This window comes from Aspergillus piperis (assembly GCF_003184755.1).
Source record: "Aspergillus piperis CBS 112811 unplaced genomic scaffold BO85scaffold_12, whole genome shotgun sequence".
Classification (NCBI taxonomy): domain Eukaryota; kingdom Fungi; phylum Ascomycota; class Eurotiomycetes; order Eurotiales; family Aspergillaceae; genus Aspergillus; species Aspergillus piperis.
In genome coordinates, this window is record NW_020291602.1 from 470,699 (window position 1) to 494,417 (window position 23,719).

General features: G+C 50.3%; 8 protein-coding genes and 1 non-coding gene across 9 annotated transcripts; 5 read left to right on the forward strand and 4 right to left on the reverse strand.

The window, feature by feature from the left end:
* Window positions 1-1,978: 1,978 nt before the first annotated feature.
* Window positions 1,979-4,009, forward strand: zfpA (putative C2H2 finger domain protein; the record flags this gene model as incomplete). The annotated part of the gene is made up of 2 exons (XM_025658721.1): window positions 1,979-2,480; window positions 2,541-4,009. 2 exons carry the CDS (start codon window positions 1,979-1,981, stop codon window positions 4,007-4,009), a joined length of 1,971 nt encoding a protein of 656 aa, XP_025514400.1.
* A 366-nt stretch (window positions 4,010-4,375) lies between these two features.
* Window positions 4,376-5,818, forward strand: BO85DRAFT_450502 (putative bis(5'-nucleosyl)-tetraphosphatase). The gene is made up of 2 exons (XM_025660388.1): window positions 4,376-4,690; window positions 4,813-5,818. Exons 1-2 carry the CDS (start codon window positions 4,565-4,567, stop codon window positions 5,722-5,724), a joined length of 1,038 nt encoding a protein of 345 aa, XP_025514401.1. The 5' UTR covers window positions 4,376-4,564; the 3' UTR covers window positions 5,725-5,818.
* Window positions 5,819-6,388: 570 nt separating this feature from the next.
* BO85DRAFT_51208 (uncharacterized protein) lies at window positions 6,389-8,295 on the reverse strand. The gene is made up of 2 exons (XM_025664638.1): window positions 6,694-8,295; window positions 6,389-6,615 (listed from the first exon to the last, which is right to left on the reverse strand). Exons 1-2 carry the CDS (start codon window positions 8,074-8,076, stop codon window positions 6,400-6,402), a joined length of 1,599 nt encoding a protein of 532 aa, XP_025514402.1. The 5' UTR covers window positions 8,077-8,295; the 3' UTR covers window positions 6,389-6,399.
* Window positions 8,296-11,257: 2,962 nt separating this feature from the next.
* BO85DRAFT_51290 (uncharacterized protein) lies at window positions 11,258-13,545 on the reverse strand. The gene is made up of 6 exons (XM_025664677.1): window positions 13,356-13,545; window positions 13,128-13,297; window positions 12,728-13,080; window positions 12,382-12,663; window positions 11,556-12,309; window positions 11,258-11,488 (listed from the first exon to the last, which is right to left on the reverse strand). The coding sequence occupies exons 1-6, from the start codon at window positions 13,427-13,429 to the stop codon at window positions 11,415-11,417; spliced, it is 1,707 nt and encodes a 568-aa protein (XP_025514403.1). The 5' UTR covers window positions 13,430-13,545; the 3' UTR covers window positions 11,258-11,414.
* BO85DRAFT_51270 (uncharacterized protein) lies at window positions 13,546-15,161 on the reverse strand. The gene is made up of 2 exons (XM_025664673.1): window positions 14,855-15,161; window positions 13,546-14,794 (listed from the first exon to the last, which is right to left on the reverse strand). The coding sequence occupies exons 1-2, from the start codon at window positions 14,931-14,933 to the stop codon at window positions 13,662-13,664; spliced, it is 1,212 nt and encodes a 403-aa protein (XP_025514404.1). The 5' UTR covers window positions 14,934-15,161; the 3' UTR covers window positions 13,546-13,661.
* A 19-nt stretch (window positions 15,162-15,180) lies between these two features.
* BO85DRAFT_489275 (putative small nuclear ribonucleoprotein SmG) lies at window positions 15,181-15,848 on the forward strand (the record flags this gene model as incomplete). Its single annotated transcript, XM_025663590.1, has 5 exons — window positions 15,181-15,210; window positions 15,290-15,361; window positions 15,552-15,626; window positions 15,717-15,749; window positions 15,822-15,848. 5 exons carry the CDS (start codon window positions 15,181-15,183, stop codon window positions 15,846-15,848), a joined length of 237 nt encoding a protein of 78 aa, XP_025514405.1.
* Window positions 15,849-16,029: 181 nt separating this feature from the next.
* Window positions 16,030-20,529, reverse strand: BO85DRAFT_51268 (transcription initiation factor TFIID subunit TAF2). Its single transcript, XM_025664670.1, has 4 exons — window positions 18,079-20,529; window positions 17,648-18,016; window positions 16,803-17,597; window positions 16,030-16,748 (listed from the first exon to the last, which is right to left on the reverse strand). The coding sequence occupies exons 1-4, from the start codon at window positions 20,401-20,403 to the stop codon at window positions 16,416-16,418; spliced, it is 3,822 nt and encodes a 1,273-aa protein (XP_025514406.1). The 5' UTR covers window positions 20,404-20,529; the 3' UTR covers window positions 16,030-16,415.
* Window positions 20,530-20,948: 419 nt separating this feature from the next.
* Window positions 20,949-23,265, forward strand: BO85DRAFT_450508 (sn-1,2-diacylglycerol cholinephosphotransferase). The gene is made up of 6 exons (XM_025660389.1): window positions 20,949-21,277; window positions 21,353-21,456; window positions 21,516-21,641; window positions 21,704-21,747; window positions 21,803-21,880; window positions 21,928-23,265. The coding sequence occupies exons 1-6, from the start codon at window positions 21,250-21,252 to the stop codon at window positions 22,832-22,834; spliced, it is 1,287 nt and encodes a 428-aa protein (XP_025514407.1). The 5' UTR covers window positions 20,949-21,249; the 3' UTR covers window positions 22,835-23,265.
* A 319-nt stretch (window positions 23,266-23,584) lies between these two features.
* Window positions 23,585-23,656, forward strand: BO85DRAFT_t171. Its single transcript has one exon. It is a non-coding gene; the product is annotated as a tRNA-Arg (tRNA).
* Window positions 23,657-23,719: the final 63 nt, after the last annotated feature.

The following is a 23,719-nucleotide window of genomic DNA, read 5'->3' on the forward strand; positions in this document are numbered from 1 at the left end:
GGGAGGACTTGGGTATCGAGCATCTCCGAATAATACTGTATTATTTGGGGTTGTAACGATTACTCTCATGAGTGTAAGTAGATAAGCACATACACAATCTGATCAGAAGATTGGTGACTGATTCAGGAAAGAGGCAAGAAGAAGAAAAAGAATGCATTGAACGGACGAATAACTGTTTACAGTATCGTGTAGAGGAAATCGAATGGAAACTACCAAACACAATAATCGACAGATTAGGATCTGATAGAGGAAAAGGGAGAAAAAGTAATGAAAGGAAAAATGAGCATATGGACATATCCTTACGATATTATTCGTGAGCAGATCGCTTTAAAATGAAAATGACCTAAAGAAAATAAAGAAAATGGGAAAATAAAATGAGAAAGAAAAAGAAAATCAAAATAGAATAAGGGGAAAAAAAAGTAAAGAAAATTCCCAAGCAACAGAAAGTTATCCTGCAAGTGAACCCTCCGGCTGGCAGTGCAGGATGGATGATGCATGATGGCTAGTGGTAATACTTATTTTCGTACACTGACTTGACCCGACTAGCAGTACGGCGTATCGAGGTGCTAATAATACCACATACCGGACCTACTCCTACCACTTGGTTTAGGCCCGGTTCACTGCCTGCCCCTGCTCGCCCGGCATCTCCACCTTTGCAGTTCTACTTTGCCTACTAGCAGCGTTACCCCTGTTGCTTTTTCTTTTTTTTTTTTTTTTACCCTTTTCTTTTCTTTTATTTTTATTTTTCAATTTTATTTTAATTCTTTTCTTTTTTTCAGTCCTCCACTCTGGTTAGTTAGTGGTTAGTTAGTGGTCCTTCCCTCCCCACCACCCACCACCCACTACCCATCATCATCACCACCATCATCATCATCGGCATCACTCACACCCACACCCACAACCCACCCCAGTCCGTTTGGAACCGCGCTAAACACTAGGCTCTACTGCTCCCCTGTCGCGATGGTGCACGCAACCCCCCCGCCCCAGTACTATCTAGTCGGGCGATGGGCTCGACTCTTACTTTTTAGTGTGGTTTTTTCTTAGTTCGTCCGTAGTTGGTCAATCCCAGTCCAGTCCACTGAATATCCACTCCGTAAAGTCCTACACTGCGCGACTCATAGGGCCAGCAATCATATAACATTTATCTATGCTTTTACTCCCTCCCTTCCCCCTCCATCTGATCTTCCTCTTCCATCCTCATTCCGCATTCCTCTTTCTCCCTCACATACGGGTCGGACCTTGGTGAAGCTGTCAGCGAGACAACTCTCCCATTACCATTACAAAAAGGGAATCCTTACCTACTTTGTTCGTCCTCTTCTACCTCCTCTGCACTGCCCTCTCCTTCTTCCTCAACGCAGTGTCCCACCTACCTTCTTTTATTTTATTTTTACCTTTTCAAAGACCCCATTGCTTCGCACCTCATCATCCATCTTCTGCTGCTTGCGGTGTTAAACTTTTGCTGCCTCTTCTGCCTCCTCAGCGCCCCAAGATTCGGATCTGCAAGTGACAACACACTTCGTCGCCTTGCAGTTGGTACATTCAAACCCCGAGCTTTAGACACGTTCTTCGAAAGCTCCCTCTTTTGACCTCTTTGGGAAATTCCCCGAACCTCGTTTGGAGCTTGCTCGTCTCGTCACTACTAGGCTCCCGCTAAATACCAAGACTATCAAGCCATAGTAGGTTCCCCGAGCGGGCCGTTCCCAATCTTTGAACTCAATAACATTCTCTCCCAAGCCCTCGGGTCCAGGGGAGTCTTGCCGGACATTATTTTCATGCCATTGATTGAGACATCAGATTGCTAACGCTCATCATCTTGCAGATCGGTTGCATCCCTCCTCTTCTTCTACATTAACCCTCGCATCCTCCAACCTGGAAGCCAAGGAACGAACCAACCACTGCACGGAGCGTGGGCATGCAATCTCACGCAGACAACTCCGACTTTGTACTGTTCCCTACCCACTTCACCGGTGACAACAAAATGCTGGCTTTGGATTCGTCCAGACAGCAGCAGCATCCCCCATACTTCCAGTCCTACCCCATGGATCCTAGCACCTTTATCGATCCTCTTGCCTTCCATGTGGACGATCTAGGTTTCAGCCAGACCCACGACCCATCCGGTGTACCGCAGTCCTCCAACTACGGTACGCCGCCTGTCTACTCGGAGTCTTACTCGGACTCCAATAAAGCTGCCGGATTTCCACCCATGCCCGCCACTCCCCCGTCCCTGCCTTATACTTCTGACCACTTCATTCCTGGACTTTCTACTGCGTCTGGTCCCTCGGTTGCAAGCGCCTCCTCCTCCGCCATCGGATCGCCCAATACGGGTTCTGCGCATGTCATTTCGGAAGACTGGGTCCAGACAACGAATGGCTTGGGGCTTCCCACTGCGGTCATGAGTGACTTATTCCCCAATGAGTATTTTGGCAACACACTGGACTCGGAGGGTTTCTATCAGCAAAAATGCCCAGAAAGCTTTGTTGGTGGGTTACAACGTCCGATACACTGTCCTCCGGCCCCTGCTGACCACTAGATTACCTCAGACCCGTCTGTTATCCAGCCAATGCTACAGCAACATCCCATCCACCCACCCACCATCTCATTCCCGGAACAGCCTGATTATGTCGTATCGCAAAGCGCGTTCCTTCCCCAGTCCCCTGACCCTTCCCACCTCCATCCTTCGGAGAGCTACGGTGCGAACCAACCGTTCGCACAGCATCCCAATGTTGTGCCGACCTCTTCCCCTTCCATGGCTCCTGCCCTTCCCCAGTCACGACCACCATCCTCCTATGACCGGAGGTCATCAGTTTCGTCGGTTCAGTCCCAGCGCTCTCATCCGAGCCCGGCTGCCAGTAATGCAGAGTCCGACGATGACACCAAGGAAAAGGGCCGATGCCCTTTCCCGGAGTGCAGACGTGTCTTCAAGGACCTCAAGGCTCATATTCTGACACACCAGTCAGAGAGGCCCGAAAAATGCCCCATCGTCACCTGCGAATACCACATCAAGGGGTTCGCACGCAAGTATGACAAGAACCGTCATACGCTTACTCACTACAAAGGAACGATGGTTTGCGGTTTCTGCCCGGGGTCTGGGTCACCCGCGGAAAAGAGCTTTAACAGGGCGGACGTCTTCAAGCGCCACTTGACATCCGTGCATGGCGTCGAACAGACACCACCCAACTGCCGGAAGAGGAGCCCAGCTGCAGCGGCAAGCAAGGGAGCATCTAACTACAGCCCCGATGCGACCGGCAAGTGCTCAACTTGCTCCGTTACGTTCGGCAACGCCCAGGACTTCTACGAACATCTGGACGACTGTGTGCTTCGGGTTGTCCAACAGGAAGAGCCCAGCGAAGCCATCAACCAGAGGCTGCTTTCCGAAGTCGATGCGGATGAGGAGGTGCAAAAGACGATGGAGAAGCACAACTTGAACGACACGGCTGGCACCGTCGACCTATACAATGACGAATATGATGATGACGATGATGACGCTTACGAATATTCGAACCTGCGCTCGGGCAAAGGCTCCCTGAAGAGCGCAAAGGGATCAGGGGCGGTGGCCCGTCCTATCTTGGGCGTCAACAACGCTGTCACGAAGGGTTCGTCCAATGCCAATGCTAAGATGCGTGCAACTACATCCAAGCGACGAAACAACCGCGATCGTTACCCCCAGTCCTGGGGTTGCCCTAGCAGCAGTATCAAAACGAAGAAGCGTGTCCTCTGTGTCTTTGATGGACAGCGCCGTCTGTGGAAGGATGAGATGATGCTCGACAATGAGTTCGAAGTCCGCGTCAAGCTTCCCGGTGGTGCACGGGATGGCACTAACCGCGAGGCTTACGTGACTGACTTGGATGTCGAGACACTGAAGCGTGCGGAGGGTGTTCTCAGTGCCAATGACGAAGAACGCGGCCCTTGGGCCGACAATCAGTCCACCCAGCTCATTGGACAACCGGCTGTTTTGCTGCCTGATACATACCGGCCGCATGACGCTGAGCCCATGGATATGACCTACTAAGTCTGAAGGAAGACAGGACTCCATTTCCATCCATTCCCCCTCTTTTGTTCGATTCTGACTGTCATATTTTGCATATCGTGGGTTTTGCATCTGTGGCATGACGAGAGCGATTTTTTTTTGTGTGTTCGACCAGTTTTACCTTGATACCACCATTCTGCAGATCTTTCTTGTTCTATTGATGGGCACCCATGGAGGCTGCGCCCGTGGTCCTGTAATAATATCCCCTATGTTTGCTTCTGGTTTTGGTTATGGATTGGGCGTTTTGGAAACTAAAACGAGATTATCTTGGAATGCAGGTCATATCCTACTTCAAAATGGGAAGGTATATTCTTTAGAAAGTAAGAATCGCAATTGAGCAAGCATATATATCGTTGCGTCTATTGGAACAGCGTGAACAAGGTTTCAGCAGTAGATCTATCTATCTATCCATAGTCGGGCCGGCCAGCGATCGGAGTCTTCTGCCCGCCTTTTGCCCCACACTTTCCCCTTCCCGCGGATGTCGCATGGCAGATTGCCTTCCTGATCAACAACCCAGATCACACACGCCCTCGCAACATGCAGTTGGGTCTCTCGGAAAACCTGTCTTCCCTGGTAAGCAGGCGATTTGTCGCTGCGAGGGATGCCGGTCACTTAATCTTCTCTTCGACGCATCTTGCGACCGTCCACACATCAAGCATACCGGTAACTAAGCCACCCCCATCCATCCCCGCACCACACACACATACAAAAACGTTCTCTCAGTCACTGTCCGTTCTACTGTCTCCGACTCCAGCTTACTGACTTTTCTCTCTTGTGCTGTCTAGTATCAAGTTCGCTATTGCCCGGCTCTTGCGAAGAAACCAACAGGCGCCCCTAAACCTGATAAGGCCCCCAGTGGCCCGAAACCCGATCCCTTCCAAGATCCGTCTCCCGACCTTCTACTCGCTCAGATCCCTCGTGAGAACCCGTCACACGTGCTGGTCCTGAACAAATTTCCTGTAATACCGAATCACTTCATTCTTGCTACGAAGGCGTGGCAAGCGCAGACAGACCTCCTCGACAAGGAAGACCTGGAAGCCGCATATGCCTGTATCAAAGCATGGGCCGAGGGAAGTCAGCCGGAGGGCCAAGGGAGCAAGAAACTCTTTGCCTTCTTCAATTCTGGTGACGAGAGCGGTGCAAGTCAACCCCACAGACATCTACAGTTTCTTCCCGTCGAAGCCATGGCACAAGGTGACTCTGAAAACTGGCAGCCCCTGATTGACGCCGTGGCCCGGCAGCCTACATCCAGCGGGACTGGTTACCAACATTTGTCTCAGGTGCCTTTTGCGCATTTTGCTCGTCCGTTGCCACCAAACCCCTCTAGTGAGACTCTCCATCAGATCTACCTGTCTCTGTACAGAGCGGCAGTAGCAACGGCCAAGGGAGGCCTCAGTGACGCCGGCCAAGTCACTGGTCCTGCCGCCATAAGTTACAATCTTGCTATGACCGAGACAACCATGCTGATCTGCCCGAGGCGGAGTGAAAGTGCCCGGGTTATGGTTGACTCCACAGCAGCTGTAGATGTTGCGGAGGCGGGCGTTGTCGCACTTAACGGCACAGTCCTTGCTGGTACCCTCATGGTCAAGGCTGAGGCCGAATGGGACGAGTTGCGTCGGAACCCTACTTCGCTACATAATGTGCTTGCAGCTATTGGATACCCTCAGCCAGATGCGCGGGAAGTTTCTTTGTTGTAGATCGATATGAGCAGAGATATGACTTGATTAGATATTTTGCATGATAGGTATATTGAATAGAAGTAACTGAGCGTCTTTGCGGCAGACTTGTAGCAGGACTACGCATAGCAATCTGCAATCCTCGGTCTGTATGATTTCATATTCTGGAGTGTTGACCGGCCATCGAACAAGAGAGTCTTAGTAGGAGCTGCTCCTTAGCTGAGTCCGAATAAGCTTAAGGGTAGACAATCCGCCACGGACGCATCAGCTTACACATACAGACCAACTACTAGTAGTACTTAACAGAGAAGTCTTGGATAGAAAGAAGCTGATCACGTGGCGAGGCAGTAGCTGGAAGTTGCGATGGCAGCTTCTTCTTTAGTCTCCTGCCAATTCCCTCCTGGATTCCGTTGACAACTCCCCAAACTGACCATGATTGTATGCTCAACCCACAACACTCCTAGTTCTATCAGCCCAAGTGAATTCTATTTGACTGAGAGAATAGACAACGAAATGGAGACAACACAACTGGCCCTTTACTATCCCCGATTCTGCTTCGATATCGCCCTCCCCACTCTTCATTTGTTCACTGATCGCTCCCTCACAATAAGTGAGTGTTTCTTGATTGCAAGTCCATTTGACACTGAAAAGACTCTCAACCGTCGGAGTTTATAACTCTTCCTACTCCAATCAACCCTACATCTTCACGCCATGGACTTCGCACCACTTCTTCTTGCAGGTAGCATTTCCAAATTGATAGGTTCCCCCATGGGCTCTGATATACTGAGCCACCCTCTTCCATGAAACCTTCGGCAAATGATTGTCAATGCGAGCCCAGCAGAAGGAGTAACGGCTTTTGTCATGGCTCGTGGTTTCTGACAACACGTTAACCGCTTCACAGAGAAGGCGAATCTACCGTGAATCAGTACCAGCTTTAATGCACACCTAGGGGGATAAAAAAAAAAAAAGTGACCGGGATAAGTGACTTACGTCGTTTTGGTGCCATTGTGGCTTCCTCACGCGTTGCTCCTTAGATTTTGTCAACGTGCGGAATCTGCCACGCAGAGTCGACTCGGCCTCCTTGAAACCGCCAATCCTTTTGATATCTTTATATGACAACCCACGGAGCTTACAGTCGATTAAGAATGCGTTTCTCTTGTCGCGGAGGCACGTAAGTGGCCTGCCAAGTAGTTTCCCCTGGTTAACATGGCTTATGTCACTGGAACTCGGTAGCGGCCAAGGCTCATTAGGTCTATATCGGCTCTCATGGTGCAGGTAGGGATTGGTGATAGGAAAGAATTCATTACACCTTTGGTTGGCTGCGCATCCACTTCCGATCGAAAGCATGGCCGGGCAATCAGCCCTTTGGGAGCCCCATGGGAGGAGTAGGGACTGGGCAGCGCTTGAACCGTCATTCTCAAATGTGGACGGATCCAGATGAATGTTCGCTGCCGCAAGCTGAGCCAGTGCGCTGTTGATTTCTCCGTAAAATTGCGCCTCATTCGACAAGTTCCCTGCGTCCCATATGGATAGACCAGAACTAGTGTCTTCACTGGCTGAGTGCGATAATTGATGAACCTGTGCAGCTAGCAAAGGAAGCGATGTGCTAGCTGTATCAAGAATGCTATCTGCAGCTGGTGCTGGAATCTCAAGTGACGACCTTTGGGACTCAGATAGTGCTACTTCTTCCACGCTTGTCCAATCTCCTTCAAGAAGAGGCGCACTGCTCTGAGATATGCATTCATCGAGAATGGTTATGGGTGCCCTGAGTGGTGTTTCCCCCTCCGCCATAAGGGGTGGGACGGGCTCGCTGACCGCAAAATGATCATTCATATCATCGGCCTGGTGGTTTATATCAGAAGCAGCGTCGCTGGAATAAAGATTATCATCGGCGAATGATGTCTGTGGGACGTGTGGGTGGGCATCAAAGATCTCGAACTGACAACCATCCTCAACTTTGACGAAGTGCATTATCTCCTGCGGCTTGTTGTGATGACTTTGCTCTTCAGATAGAAACTGAAGCCCGTGTGCTGCTGCTGCGGTTCTTTCGGGTTCGAAGATTGAGTAACAGTTGGGAAAACAATAAGGGCACCCTATCTGGGGCAAGTCTCGCATTGTCATGTCGTTGCTCGTCATATTGATTAAATGTGTATGCAGTTGCTCGTCGTTCTCCATGAGGTGATGTATCCGTTCGCCTTCAAGGTGTATCACAGAGAGCTCTGAGGCGGTGTTATGCCAGATAGAAGGTCTTCCATGGGAGATTGACTCGCGGTTGTCTAGGAAGGAGAGATGGGAATGAAAGTCCAACGCATTAAGGCTTTCCTTAACGGCAACTGCCTTTCGGTCTCCTGAAGCGATCAGGACGCGCAGCATGGCTTTAAACAAAGACCAATAACTTTCTTGCTCTCTTCACCGCTACTGTCCCCTATGCTCTGGATAGACGTTGGGCAAATACTATGCATTGGATCCTGGTATCAGGTCATGCACGCTATCAGGCTACTAGGGCACCTGCAGGGACTGTTGTGGCTGCTCAGTACACCAAGATCTATATGGAGGGGTTTCACTTTCTCGGATGACTCACCAATAAGGGCTGAGTGTTGATGACTCTGCGATTGTTTGATTTTCCAATTGGGTTGAAAGGAACCAATGACCGAAGGTCTCAAGATCAGACGGGATTTCCCTGAAGGCAACACAACTGAGCGGTGGAGGAATTAATGGGCACAAGGCGCCTCTGAAGGTGTGGTTCCCGCCTTCTCTGCAGTTGCTCGACGACCGAATGAGTGATGCTTCTTCTTGTCCGCCACAGATGGAATGGCAATGATGTCTCAGAATTCTAGCCTCCTGGGCAACAGTTTCCATTCGAGAAGTAGCTGGACAGGGTTCATGGAACTCACGGTTCGTTCTATGAGAGGTGATGTCTTATCCAACGGAGGATGTAGAAGGCTGTCTCAGTCCCCAAGGAAAGGTAACGACACAGCACCGCGCTCGAGGACAAAAGAGATCTGGCTCGAGAACACCGGGGCTTTTCAACATCAATATAAAGCCATATTGATGACCCTTTCACGCCCTCGCGCATTAGCTCCTAAATTACATGGCTACCATGTTCCGATATGGCTTGAACTGTTCGCATCGCCGGAAGCTTAACCCTTGTTCTTTCCAAGATTATATCGGCCTGAACGCTAGAAAATGCTGATCGAAGCACTTTACTCTTTTTGTTCAAAAAAGGCATGGGGATTACGGAACGAGATCAATCACGGCACATGGTTCGGTTTAGCATAATTTCCCAAACTCCCATAACGATCAGTCAAACTCTTTTGCAATCTGCCGCGCATGGTCCGAATGACGATCCTTGAAAGAAGAGCCATCTTCTGTGGCGCAGAAGATGAACTCTAGGAAAAGGGAACTCAATGTCCTGGTGTTCAGACGAAGTTGTACTGGTGTGGTTGTTTTGCAGCAGTGGACGCTAATCGGGTAGCCACATAGGGCTTTGTTCGCACATCCGCTTTATCCTACCATCCTCAGGCGATGCGGTGGCTGCGACCTCATACCAAAGAATCCAGAACATCTATTACCTCCAGAAAATGGGACGTTTGGCCGGACGGTTCGGAAAGCTCCCGTTCGGATCTGCAGGTATGGTTTTCTCCGCCATTGGCTCACATGCTTTATCTGACTGCTTTCTTTTGCCCTAACAACTGCGGACCTTTTAAACCCGCGCTACCGCACAAGCCGGAATCAAACTGCATATGCAGATCATTCCCATCATTCAGGTATCCACCAGAGCTCAGACAACTGCACGCTACCTAGGGTCTATGTATTCTGAAGATCAAAAGTGCCGCAGAAGCTGTTCCCATGAAAACCAATAGCAAGAGAGCAAGTAGAAAGTTGGAGAAAGAAGCGTCCGTGTTGGTCCTGCACGATAAGGTTTCCCGATTCACCGCTTGAAGCCATCCAAGTACATTGCACCCCAGCTTTCACCAGGTCCTGCCAGCCCCAAACGCTTCTGCATCCGTCATTGTGCAAATCAGACGTGCCCATCTGTCATGGTGAAGCAGTGGGCGCAAATGTCGGTCGGAGATTAAGCTTAACCCGCTCTTCAAGTCAAATGTCGGATGGGTCTCCGGTTTGCTCCCTAGACCCCAGAGAAGTGAAGTCCAGCTTGAGAGGTCGATAGGATCTGCATGAGCCATTTCTTCCGGACATCCAGCCCGATGACAGGGTGCTTTTGAAACTTACATCATACGGTACCTACAGATACATTTCTTTTTATTTCATCTCACGGTACTTTTTGGCCTCACTTCCACCACTGTCGTCTCGCACAATGCAAGACAAGGCAAACAATCCCCGATCAAGAAAAAAAGAAAAAGCAAAGACAAACCACACTCAAACCCCCTTGATCCCTACCAGGATCAGATTTTCTTCCCCGCACGATCGTTATTTCGCTCCGTATGGCTCATTGCAGATCTATCATGTGCACTGTATGTTTGCACCTGCTGGAAATCCTACGTATAGCCTGTGTGGGTCTTCCTTCCCCCGGACACCATCCCCAAGCATGTGCACATACACACGTGTACATGTATGTATGTGTGCACGGGCTGCGAATGGGCTTTTGTGACTTACCGGGGGTTGGGGGTGGAATGGGGTGGTGACAGAACTAATTTCCTCCATAGACAGGGGAGCTTACTAGCCTGCCCAAGGTCAACACAAGAAAGAAAGGAAAGACAGAAAGTACTGACCTGGTCTGGCCTAGCCTGACGCACTGGATCTTCTGAGAGTTGCACACACCTTCCCTGCGGGAATCCCGGATGTTGGGTAGAAACGGTGACACCGTCGGGATGAGCATGTTTCACGGGTTTCACCACACCCTTTCCTTTTCGCTGAGAGACTAGACCAGTCCAGCACGGTCCACTCACCATGTATCCTTGAGGAACAAACCGGAAAAACAAAAAATAGAAGAAGAAAATCATTAAGGAGACACAACGCGTGGGATGGTGGCGGTAGGGATCTGAGCGTCCCCCATTGATGATGACAATAACGGGAATATTCTACGACCCTCTGCAAATCCCCGGGATCAGCATGCGGAAGACTAGCTCAGATCGACGGAGCTTGAGCCTGAAGAGATTCGGAGAAATAACAAAATTAACTACGGTGGGGACTGTTGCTGCTAAGGAAGCAAGTAGGGAAGGAAGACGGCAGTAGTCTTTCTCTTATGTCTGTTCCCGCTGCAGCTGCCGTCGTTCCGGTTTGCTGACGACGGGCCTTCCTGCTGCTGCTGCTGCTGGCTTGCGGCAATGGCGTGTCCGTCTTCTTTGAAATCTGTTTTCCGGATTTACGCAATGAGCGTGGATCGTGACTATAATCTGCTTGCATTTTGCTTTTTCTTGCTATTTTGCTGTACATGGCCGCGTCGAGAAACCCCGGCTGGTCGAGGCGTGAATGGAGGTATTCCTTCCTACTGGGAGCTCGGAAACTAATTTGTTATTTCCACATGTATGTATGCTAGAACCCTGCGCGGGTGTCGGTAGATGACAGTTCCATCCCTCAACAGCCAGGCCATCCATTGCCCTACGCAAAGTGGATAGATGGTTAGATCGTCGCAGACCCCCGCTGGCCGCCCTTTTTCCGGCCCTTGGTATAAGGATATGATTGTACAGGGGATGATGGTTCATGCAGGAAAGATAGTATAGTAAAGAATGGCGTCCGCCAGGGTAATTTCAGGGTACCTCGCTTTCCTGCGTCCGTCTGCCGTAGCTCTGGTACCGGTCCAAAAGCCGGTCCATCAGCAACACTGTGACTTTCGTCAGCAGATGGATCTAAGCATCCTTTCCAACCCCAATGCATGGCTAGTAGCTCACCCATGAACAATGTAAGAGTAAACGCATATAATATGGCGGGGGATGTCATGAAAGAATAGACGAGCGGAAAGTGACGAGAGAAACTCATTAGGCTTCCCAGGAGCATACCAAGGGACACGCGGGCCGCTGCGCTGATGCCCATACATCTGCGGAGCGTGTGGCGACGCGCTAATAATACAAAAGCACCAAAGAACATCATAGAGAGTGACGCCACGGCAAAATAGTACACATAGACGAATTCTAGGAGGGCCATATACCCTCTCAGCAGCTGCTCACTAGTCAAGCGGCCAGGATCAGGGTGGTTCGAAGGCATGATCCGCATGGTGGAGAACAGCGCCGCAGTTACATTCCCTACCAGGTCACTGAGCATGTCTCGGGCGATGGGGACTTGGCCCGTCCGACGGGAAGGACAAAGCGGGTGATTGGGGAGATCATCCAAGATCCGGGAGATTGTAACCTGTTCGTTTACGGCCCCTCGGCTATAGTCGATTTCCATATCAGCAATGGTAGCTCGAAGAATTCGTATGGCGTAGTCGGGTCTGGGCCGTGGGTCTTCACAAGCCCACAGGATGGTTTCCGCTAGGTACCGGAGTTTCAATGTGATATCCAGACTTAAGGCAAGGATCTGAGACCCTTCAAGGAGGAGAATGAGGACCACATGGAACGGGAAATGTAGCTGGGCCCATATTTGCTGAGAGTACTTGCCCAGAACACGTCTTGGAGAAAGGTCGAAGTACGCTTGCCACAAGAAGTACTGAAATTGACATGTTAGGATTCCGATTAGAAACGAACTGAACAGTGGGTCAGTCAATCATCGGGGCCATACCACACTAGTTGTAACGCCTAGGATATGGACAAACGACCACTTCGTCCAGCCACCAGGGCCTACTGTCCGGTTGACGAGCCTAGTGACAGATATGACACCTTCACCGATTATGATCAGAGTTAGGAGACCCATTCTTGTGTCGAGATGGGTATCTTGAAGTCCAATCCCAGGTGTGGCGCTTGAAGTTCCCATTACTACCCACATCTCGACCCCAAATAGAACAAACCAAACGGTCCAAATATAGGGGTTGACTCCCTCACGGGGTCGGAAGGCATAATACATCTATAGCAAGTCAGTTTGACAAGGGTACGAGCTAACCGATGGTTGTCTGCCTTAGGTAACTTACCAGGAGGTAGGTCAAGCTTGAGACAAATTGCATCCCCGCAATAATGGATACGCCCCGAGCTGCAGGTATCATACGCCGCCGAAGAAACACGGCGTTGACAGTGTATTGCAAGGCGAGTAAGAGCCGACTGCCACCGAGGATAAGGCTCAAGGACTGGAAGGCCCAGACATTTTCTGGTTGAACACGTGTGGTGAACCTTGAACCTGCCGAGGCAAATCCAACCATAGCAGCCAATTGAAGGGCCTTGCAAATTCTCTCGAAGATCGAGTCTCGCGCGAAACGGATATCGAATAGTGTGACTTGAAGCCAGGTAAACCAGATGATCCCGAGGAAGCCAATGTAGGCCCACAAAGCTGGCAGCATCAGTTTGTGATCAAACCATGTTAGAGAGCTGGTATACCTTCTACGTTGTTGATCTCATGTGTAGCTGTAAAGGTGGAGAGATTCGCGACGAAGAACAAGTCAAAGAATAGCTCGATGGGTGTTGCCTCGGATTGTTGACGGAGATGCGGAAGATCTCCCTCCTTCTCGTCAACTGGCGACTCAATGAACGCAATGACACTACGCTGCCTATTGAAGTTAAGAAATCACCTAAGTCTCATCTCTCCTAACCGAAAGTCCAACTTACTGCGTGGCTGCTCTGGCACGCCTATCTCTACTCGACGGGTGGTCAAACCAGGACTTGAAGGGTATTGGTATCATAGTGATGGGCCTTAGGGAAACTAGACAACTAAACGATGGGTATCATGAAATATGGAGTAAGAACAGTCCTGGTCGGTGGTCGTCAAGACATTGGCGCAGTCGATCGGTTTCGATACGAAGAGCAACTGGTGTTGTCTCGGAAAGAGCGATGGTGATGCTCTTGGACAGGGACTTCAAAGAGGCAGCCACCGCAGACCGTGCGGCAGGCGTCAATGAAGCATTTTTTGAAGCATCAAGGCTCTTCATGCTCAGAGTTGTTCGCAGATGCTGTCACCGAATTTCCAAGACCCTCCAAGCCTCGCGAATTCGCCATTTCATCGGCTGTAGAGAGGTTCCCATCCGAGCCAGGAGTGATTCCAGCCTCCTGCTTAAGCTTCTCGTAATTATCTCCAGCTTCTTTGATCAGAGCCTGTATTTCCACTTCCCGAACAGCTATGTCCGCCTTCTCTTTCCTCAGTTCCTCCATACGGTCGATCATCTGAGCCTTTGACTTCTCTAGGACCGCCAAGTTCATACGCAAACGCTCAAGTGAGTTCGACAGACGGGGTAACGAGGTCATCTTGGGCGGAGTGCGCGGACGGCCGATAGGGTCTCTGCTCGCACCCATAGCAGCTCGTGCCTGACTGGCGTCGTACGCTGCTTTTTCCTCCAAGTCCGAATCATCCTCATCCGACAGACCTTCAGCATCATCAATAAGTTCACGCATTTCTTCCCGCTGTTTTCGCTTTTGCTCTTTCTCTGCTTTCCTCCCAAGGGATATACGTCCGTCCTCAACAAACTCGTCAAATCCTTCTGCGAAGTCTTCATCGTCACGGACGAGCCTCGTATCCTCCCGCCGCGCTTGAAGATCCCAATCGTCCTCTTCCATATCATCCTCGAGGGAAATGAAGTCTTTCTCGGTGGAAAGCGCCGCTTCTTCCTTCGCTAATCGGGCTCTCCGAGCTTTCTTTTCTCTAATCTCTGCTTCGCTGGGAATAGCAGCAGGGGTTGAAACCTTCATGACCTCACCAAACTTGGCAGCCACATCAATTGTCTTCTCCGATTCGTCCTCAGCGGCGGGCTTCGGCGTAGAGGGTGTCGAGTTTCGGAGCTCTTTTAGATATTCGTCGTTGTAACTCGGCCTATCCTGCTCAGGCCCTACCCGGAGGGGGATCTGACCACCTGCGCCCGACGGTGTCAATGATCGCTGAAATGCGCTCTTCTCTATAGCCCGTTTCGCGAGCCCAGGTCGTTTGGGAATGACAACTTCGCTTTCCTGGTCGTCATCGTCGGCCATCGAGGTACTGCCGGGGCCGAACGAAAGGCGCATCTTCGACTTTTGCTTCGTTTTCGAAGTCGGAGGACGTTTGACAACAGGCCCAGAGTCTACCAGCCTTCCATTAGTATATCCATCACGTAAAGTTGAGCTTGATCGCAGATACCAACCTTGCTCGTCGGCGTCATTTTCCTCATCATCGCCACCAATTTTGCGGGGCTTTCGGCGATTTGCGAATTGGGAACTCATTGTCAAAGGGAATGAAAAAGCCTAATAATCTCCTTGTTCAAGCCGAGTCCCAAGCTATAAAATCAGCCAAAAGCCAGAAAGATGAAACCCCGCTGGCGTCACTTGCAGCTCCGCGATTCTTTGGAGCTTGCGGGAACATCATTCTTCCGGGCCCAGCTGATTCCCACTGCTTGTATCTCAAAGTTCCGCAACGCGCCCGACTCGCCGTTACGATAGGACAGTTAGACCCCAAAACACACTATTCAAGATGCCTCAAGCCCAGCCCGAGTTGAAGAAGGTACGAGAATCGCGATTGATATTCCGCCAACCTTCCCCCGACACAGAGCACCTAAGCTAACACTGCGGTTTTCCAACAGTACATGGAAAAGCGGGTATTCTGCCAACTGAACGGCAACCGCAAAGTCATTGGTATCCTGCGAGGCTATGATGTACGTCGCGCCTGTGTCCCTCTGTTCCCTACTGCTCTGCCTGCTGTGTCGCTGTTATACAGGTTGATGTGCCTTGGATGGGGTCGAATATCGGTGATATTCTTGGTTCAACCCATGGGGTGAAAGAGGGGGCGGGGAGAGTGTGTGTATGTGTGTGCGGATTACTGACGTCTGCGCTATTATGATCTAGGTGTTCATGAACATCGTCCTTGATGAGGCTTTCGAGGAGAAGCAGGGTGGAGAGAAGGTCGCTATCGGAATGATTGTATGTGACCATTCCCATTCCCGGACATTTACGTTTGCCTTGGAAACTAGGAGGGGCAGGAAGCTAATGACGGTCTGTTCGTCTTTCTAGGTCATTCGCGGTAACTCGGTTGTTATGCTCGAGGTCAGTATCACCTGCCATAGGACCACGTTTAGTGGTGTACTTATCCAGAAACTAATCTGCTGTTCTAAATAGGCCTTGGAACGTATCAGCGACAAATAAAGTGCTGCGGGTGGACGGGGAAAGTCAACATGTCTTTTTATACCTTCACTGTGGGAAATGATTTAATTGCAAAGGAGTTCACGGGTTGGTTGCTCACGGAATGATCGATGGCATCTCGCTTTCAAAAGGAAACAGAAAAGAAAGAAATCTTCATTTCAAACAATTCACGAGAAACACTTTACGCACAAAGAGATCTGGAATATACCAGATTACGGCATCCTTTGCTTAAGAGGGAGATGGGTGCATTGTCCCAACGCAATGATCCATGACAGCTAGTCAGTTATGGTCTATCATTTTTTCTCGGCAAACCAATGCCCAACTTATCCCACCGGCAATAATCAAATGGGCCTCTGGAACTAGATAATACCCTGTGGAGATAACCCAGAATACTAGAAAAGAATAATAAAAGTTAAAAAAAGAGAACCCCCACGCCATGCATCTCCTTGACCTGAAATCAGCCCACCTCCGTTCCCAAAGTCCAAACAATGAAGAATGAATGAAGCTATACGAGTTAAAATTGGTATCTAGAATTTTGTGTAATGAAGACGGCTGTGAGTAAAGTTGAGCTCATTTCGGCTTCTGGCCGAATTTCAATTTCAGCTTGAACCCACCGCCACTGGGCGTGGATGGGGTAGATGGTGCAGTCGTTGGCTTAGGCTGTGCTGACGAAGCTGGGGAGGGAAGGTTTGGAATGTGCAGCTTTGTTGGAATATGCTGCGATGATGGCTTTGGACTGAATGGTGTAGTACTGGATGCCACCTTGGACTGCTTGAATGTAATACGAGGGCCCGGTGGTCCCATGCCTTGCTCTTCGCGCTTGCGTTTCGGGGTGGCTGTTGTATCTTTTGAGGGTGTGAGTGTCGTGCGGATTTTGTTTGTTCGGACGAAGTGCATGCGTCCCTGGGTTGAGTTAGCAATAATTCAGTAGAAATGTTGTTCTTCAATGTTACGTACCTTTCCGAGATGCTTCACGGTCCAGTAACGAGGGTATTTCAGAGACACCATCCGAGTCGTGATTGCGTCATAGAGAACCCTGCAAAGATCGGTAAACTCGGAGAGCTCGAGTATTCCAATGCAGGGAGAATTGCACGCCGCCCAAAGAGATTCTTTCAGCAGTTGATCGCCGGAGATCTCCTTCTTGAGCGCATTCAAGGCTCCGGTAACTGTCTGTCTCCGGGCAAGGTCGGCCTGGCGGACCTCGGTTGAAGACTCCTGCTCGATAATCAGGTTATCGGTGTTGCTAGCAGGCGCTTCCTCCTTAGTCTCACGGCCAAAGGCGACTGGTGCGAGAGCCTTTCCGAACAAGTTATGTAGGCGACACCTGATAAGGGCAGAAGAGTCGTTTGACATGGTGAAAATGAACCATCGCAGTAGTTCGGGGTATTGGAAGATGTCAAGCTCAATGAGGCATTCAAACGCATCCAAGCGGAGGAGATCGTATGTTCCCGCTCGAGTATACGGCAGAAATTGCATAATATCGAGGCTCAATATTTTGGCCTCCATGAGACGCACTTGGCAACGCAAAGCGGCGCGCGAATAGATGTTTTGAAAAGAGCTGGACCATTCATCCATCCTGCGATACCTATCAATCTCTGCAATGGCATCTTTCTCCAATTGTTCTTCTGCCTGAGCCGCCAATACACGCTCCATGTCAAAATCGTCCATCTCGTCTGAGGGCCGCTCAGGCTTGCCCAACATAGCATGGCATAGCGATTCCATCAAGGTCGCGACATAGAAGTTGTCCGAATACTGTCGTGGCATAAGCGTCGGGTCAATCAGGCAATGGCTCATGTACTCACCTCGTTGTTTGAGTTGTCGTTGAACTTCAACTTGTCGTAAAGGAAACGCTTGACCCGCATGGGTGTTTTGCCGTTACTGTCACGTACTTTAGATATGGACTCAGGAATGGCTAATTGAATAAAATATGCTGCTCTGTCAGAGAAGTCATTGGAGCGAGTCATTGGGGATCCTGGAAGGCAGAACAGTTCTTGGAAAGCTCTTTCGAGGTGGAACAATCCGACCCATTCAACAGCTTCCGTAGCATGTTTCACCAGAGCTCGAGCGGCAGCCACCCGAATTCCGTAGAAATATCTTCGATCCATCAGTGTTCTGACGAATATGGTCGAAATGAGCTCGTGCTCTCGCTGGATCGCCATGTATTGCAATGACTGGATATCATATATTGTCAGTTCCAGTCCAGTCACCTAAATGAGTAAAGGGGTTGACTGACCTCCAGCTGCGCCACAACATCTCGATCTTGCTGAAGCTGCGACAGGTACATGTACCCTGGCATCGCCAACGAAAGCTTGCATATCCACTCAAAATCTGCATCCATGCGAATCCATTCATAGGACTCTCTGCTCATTCTCTCTTCCTCTTCTTCGCTCCAATCCCTTAGTTTCCATTCAGCAACCTCTTCTTCGGTCTGCAAAACGTCACCGAGACAGTAAAGCAGAACATCTTCCTGAGCTTCGGCATTAGGGTCGCCGCCTGTTACGGCAGCTGCACGCTCCTTTTGTCGCTTGTTTCGTTTGAGACGCTTGTACTTGGTATTATAAGGTATGTCGAACTTCGTAACACCCTCCTTGATTTCCACGATGTGTTCATAAGGCGTGCCATCAGCTTCGTGAATTCTAATGGTCATGGATCCAGTAAAAACCGGCTGGATAACTCCTGCATAGACGCCCCGTATTTCTTCCTTGACATCCCGCATGAACGCATTCTTGTCTAAGTCGCGCGTACTTGAAGCATCAGCTTGCACCTGCCGGATCATCATTTCAACCACGAGCTTCTTCTTGTTGAATCGCTGCGTGGCTTGGAACCGAGGACATCCCGCCCCGTATACCCACTGCTGGAAGAAGGAATCAAGCTTTGCGTGGCCGAGCCGCTCACATGTCCTCTGGAAAAGGGAAGTCGTGACGGCACCATTCGGTATGTCACCCATCCGGGAGTTCAGGAAAAGACGGGAGATGATGCGCGACATCGTTGCCTTGCCACTCGCTTTCGTAAGTCTCCGGTCCAAGATGAACAGAACGAGCGGGGCCTTGAGCGCTATGAAATCAATTTCGGACGGATCTATCGTCAATATCGTACCCATGTCGTAGAGCGACGGACGTTCGTAGTCCAGCTCACATACTCTATCAGACATCTGTTTCAATCGAAAGCGATATTCATTATTCCCGCAGAGCTTCCGCATGAACGTATCCGTGATGTACCAGGCGACACCGACCGTTACCCATGTATCCGTCGCCTCTTTTGGCACGATGTTTACACCAATCCACTGACAGGATAGGGCGTGAACCAGGCTGCGAGTAGAGTCATACATCGGGTCGATAATGTCTTCGGGGAACAAGAGGCGGCTGCTACATATCGATAAACAAGCCGTGGGCAGTGTGGCATCGGGTGTGTCGTCCACGAAGCATATCTTATAGCTAGCGAACGGATACGATCCATAAGACAGTGAGAAAAAGTCAATCGCCTTCGCCATAGGAAAGCAGGTATTCCTGACTTCATCTCCTCTTCCCGGGAGGCAAAATGCGTGCAACGGTATGGCGTTTAGACCAAGCTGTTCGTCTTGGTCGCTTTCGCGGAAATCGGAGAGGTTGATGTATTCGAAGGGACCTACGGCAAATCCAAGTTGCTGGGCAGATAGAGGGGAATAGCAGGCGAACGAAACCGTCTTCTTGGTAGGGTCCTTTGGGTCGATGATTTCATCCGTCAAATCCCCGGAACAGACGACGGACAAATCAAGAGTCTCATCATCCGGAGCGATATACCTTTCATGTCCAGAAGCAGGCTTCGAGCGACTGGGACCCGAGGCGCCGGAATGATCACGGGATTTACGATCAAACATATCACCTAAGGAGCACGGGCACTTGATCGAGAATTCCCAAGTACAGCGCGACAAAGGATCGTCGACGCAGGGGAAGAGAGGACAGCAAGCGCCATACCCTAGGGAGTTGGTTGTATAAGCGTGAGGATAGCGTCTGTCGCCACTCTCTAATCCGACAAACTGCAAACCATCCCGAATATTCTCAATGACGAAGTCGATGGTAACCGTGAGGGCCGTAAAGCGTGGAAGTGACGATTCGGCTGCCTTGGCGCTTAAAGGTCCTTCTGCATCATCAGCGGAACCCGTAGCACGTAAGGTCATTTGGTCTTGAGCTTCAATCGAGGAGGGATCAAGTTCGTCGATCCGGACGCTCTTGGGGACCGTAATGAGAAGGTCAGATTCTGGCGGAGATTTAAGTAGTCCATCTATCTTCGTCGCGAGGCGCTGGTGATAATGAGGGCCGTAAAGTTGAAGCGTGTCATAAGGGTCCGTGTATTTGATGCTAGGTACCTTGCCACTGACATTGATACGCCGGAGTTCGCCTTGTCGGAAATTTAAACGGATAACGCGAAGGTCTTTGTGATGCGGATGGATCGTGAGTTCCGTTTTTCCCTTGAGGCTCTTGCTGGCAAAATCGATCTCAAGCTCGACCTTCTGATGCGCGACGGTGAATCCCAGCTCCGGCCTGACAGGCCCAGCTGGGGTCTCCACGACGCCTGGCATGGCGCAAGATACTCAGTCGTGCACTGCGCCGCGAGCGCCACGATGGCCAACTACCGTCATGTCCAAGCTCCAGGAGCGATGACTATTTCCACCCGACCGCGTTGATCCCGACAGACACTTTGAGTATGATGGTGTTCGATCTCGTGTAGGCGGGGGCGAAGAGACTGTTCACTGGGAAGAGATGGAGAGCTGCTTCGACGGGCGGGGAACAACACCGAAGGGAAGCAAGCAAGCGTTCGAGGTGATCTTGACACTAAGTGAGGTTTGGCACGAAAGGACCGTTCGTGAGGACGGGGATGGGGAGGGATAGAGGAGAGACTGGAATGAGGAGTAGCACGAGAGGAGATGGACGACCTGGGATCGTCCCTCCAACAACCATCAAACTGAACAATCGCTTTTCTATCTTTTTGCCTGTCGCGTTTCTCTTTGCGGTCGAAAGCTTCCCTGCGGAGCTGGCACCGCCACGTGATTCCGATCCGCGGATGGCGCGAGGAGCCGCCCGTTCGTTCCTCTTTCGGTGCCGCATCGTCAACCGTTCGGGTCCCTTTTCTTCGAAACCCTTTTTAACCTTTTTCTAAAGCCTTGGATTCATTCCCCTTCTCCCCTATACATCCCCCCCTCCCTCTATCCTGCAGCATTCCGTTGTCTGTATTCCCCCCTCGTTCATATGCGATAGAGCGTTGACGTCGTCCGTTTGATTGCGCTTTGGTTTCCTTTTCCCCCATCCCCGTCTTGTCCGTCTAGTCGCATACCGCGCGATATGAGCCAAGTTTGATTTCTTCCCCCCGAGATAGTCTTTTCTTTTTTTTTCTGCCCCAACATTCCAGCTGTACATTCGAAATCAAGATGAGTGTAATATTCAAAAAGATCCAAGGTTCGTAATATCCTGCTGCAGCACTCATTCAGTCCAACGTAACTGTAGAGCTAATTCGCGTCGCGCATTGTATAGCGATCCAAGACTCGCTTTCCGACGACGTGCTCTTGCCCCTCAAGAGCTACAAGTACTCGAGTGTCGATAAATCCTATATCTCCAATTATATACTGAGGCATTACGTACTGCCGCCCTGGTCCGATCTATACTTCATACCCTGACGCTGACATGGGCGGGTTAGTGGAATGCATTCGTCGAAATCTTGCCGCTTTGGCTGGCCCCCAACATGGTCACTCTCTTGGGATTTCTGTTCATTGTGGGCAACGTGATGCTCATAGAAGTCTATATGCCTGATCTCGTGGGACCTGTAAGATGACTCGTGGAAGCGCTCTTTATCAGTACAATGAGGCTAACTTGTTGTCATTGTAGGCTCCTTCCTGGCTATACTATAGTTTTGCTCTGGGCATGTGGATGTGAGTATATGGCTACATAGTTGCTGTGATAAACCACTTCTAATAGCGTCCCAAGGTATTCCACGCTGGACAACGTCGATGGAAAACAGGCGCGCAGAACGGGGACATCCAGCGGTTTGGGAGAGCTGTTCGAGTAAGTGGCCAGCCAGGCATAGAATGCAAGGCTCTAACTCTCTCTAGCCACGGAATCGATTCTCTGAACTGCACTCTGGCTAGTCTTCTCGAGACTGCTGCCATGGGCTATGGCTCTTCACAGCTTGGTGCTTACACTGCTCTCGTCCCTTGCCTCGCAATGTACTTTTCGACCTGGGAAACCTACCATACCCATACACTCTACCTTGGCTACTTCAATGGCCCCACTGAAGGCCTTCTTATCGCGATCGCCATTATGATTGCCTCTGGCATCTATGGCCCTCAGATCTGGAGCCGACCGATCGTTCAATTCCTGAACTACCCGCAAATCTTTGGGAACAACTCGATGAAGGATCTCTGGGTCCCCATTCTCCTCCTCTCCTTCTTCCTCGGACACCTGCCAGGCTGCGTCCTCAATGTTATTGCTGCTCGTAGAAAGCAGAACCTTCCGGTCGCGCCCATCTTCAAGGAATGGGTGCCGATGATTGTATTCACGGGCTGCAACATTGCTTGGCTTTTCTCTCCGTATTCGACGCTTTTGTCGGAGAACCGACTAGTCCTCTACTGCTGGACTATCTCGTTTGTCTTTGGACGCATAACGACCAAGATCATTCTCGCTCATCTGTTACGGCAGCCATTCCCCCATTGGACGGTGCTGCAGATTCCGCTCATCGGCGGCGCAATCCTAGCCAACCTTCCCCGCCTGGGATTCCCTATGGTGAGCGCCTGGGTGGAGCTACTGTACCTGCGCCTCTACCTTGTGTTTGCCTTTGTTGTGTACATGCACTGGGCCTTCCTTGTGATTAACAGGATCACCACTTTCCTCGGAATCAACTGTCTGACGATCCGTCGCGACAAGTCGGCAGCAAGAGACAGGGCTTATCGTGAGTTTGGCGAGAACCAGCCCCTCAACCCAAACTCCGATCCCAGCAAAGGGGGTATCAAGAGCCATTGACTATCTTCCTATGATGCGTGTGAACAGCGCATCTGATGGAATAAATACCTTTGTGTTCGCGGTATATAAAATGGCTGCCCAGTCTACACGTTCCCTGTTGAATACTTTGGACCTTAGACTGCGCAACTGGAATTGGCGAGAGCGGAAAACTCGTGCTTTCCTAAAATAACCAGACCCGAGCTGCAGCATCATTTTCTTTTTCCTTACCTGCTGGTTACCTTGGCGACGTACATGTCCTCCCATATCTACGATTCTAATGTCCCCCCTTGGATTATGCCACCAGCATTCAGGCTGATGAACTTACGACATGAGTGGATGGATGACGCGGACGCAGAACAGTCGTCCCTAGTCAAGCTTTTTCCGGTATATAGTTCGATGATAGACAGTATAATAGCTCCTAATGAAATGATAGAGTTGTATAGAGTACAAAATCTTGATTTTTGGACTGTAGCACTCTTATGCAGTAGACGCAGAGCGACCATTAACTGCAGAAGATGCGCACCATGAATGAGACATACCCATCAACGAAGATCATGCGATGACCGAGACCGATTAATAGTTAGGAACACCTTACTAAGGTAGGCTCAGATTAAACTTTGTCGAAGACTGTGTCTGATTCCCATATGGCCCCCACAAAGAAAACCGAGTTATGGCCAGACCTTATCATTATCAGATCGAGTTTCTCAAAGCATTCCATTTCATCGATGGTAGCATTATAATTGCTTTATGAAAAGAGATATATCAAGATCTGGCCTATTGGCTCAATGGTAGAGCGTCGCTCTCCTAAAGCGAAGGTTGTGGGTTCGAGTCCCATGTGGGTCGGAATATTTCTTTTTGTTTTCCATTTTTTTTGACTTGACCCTCGCGATGGCATGCTACACCCCA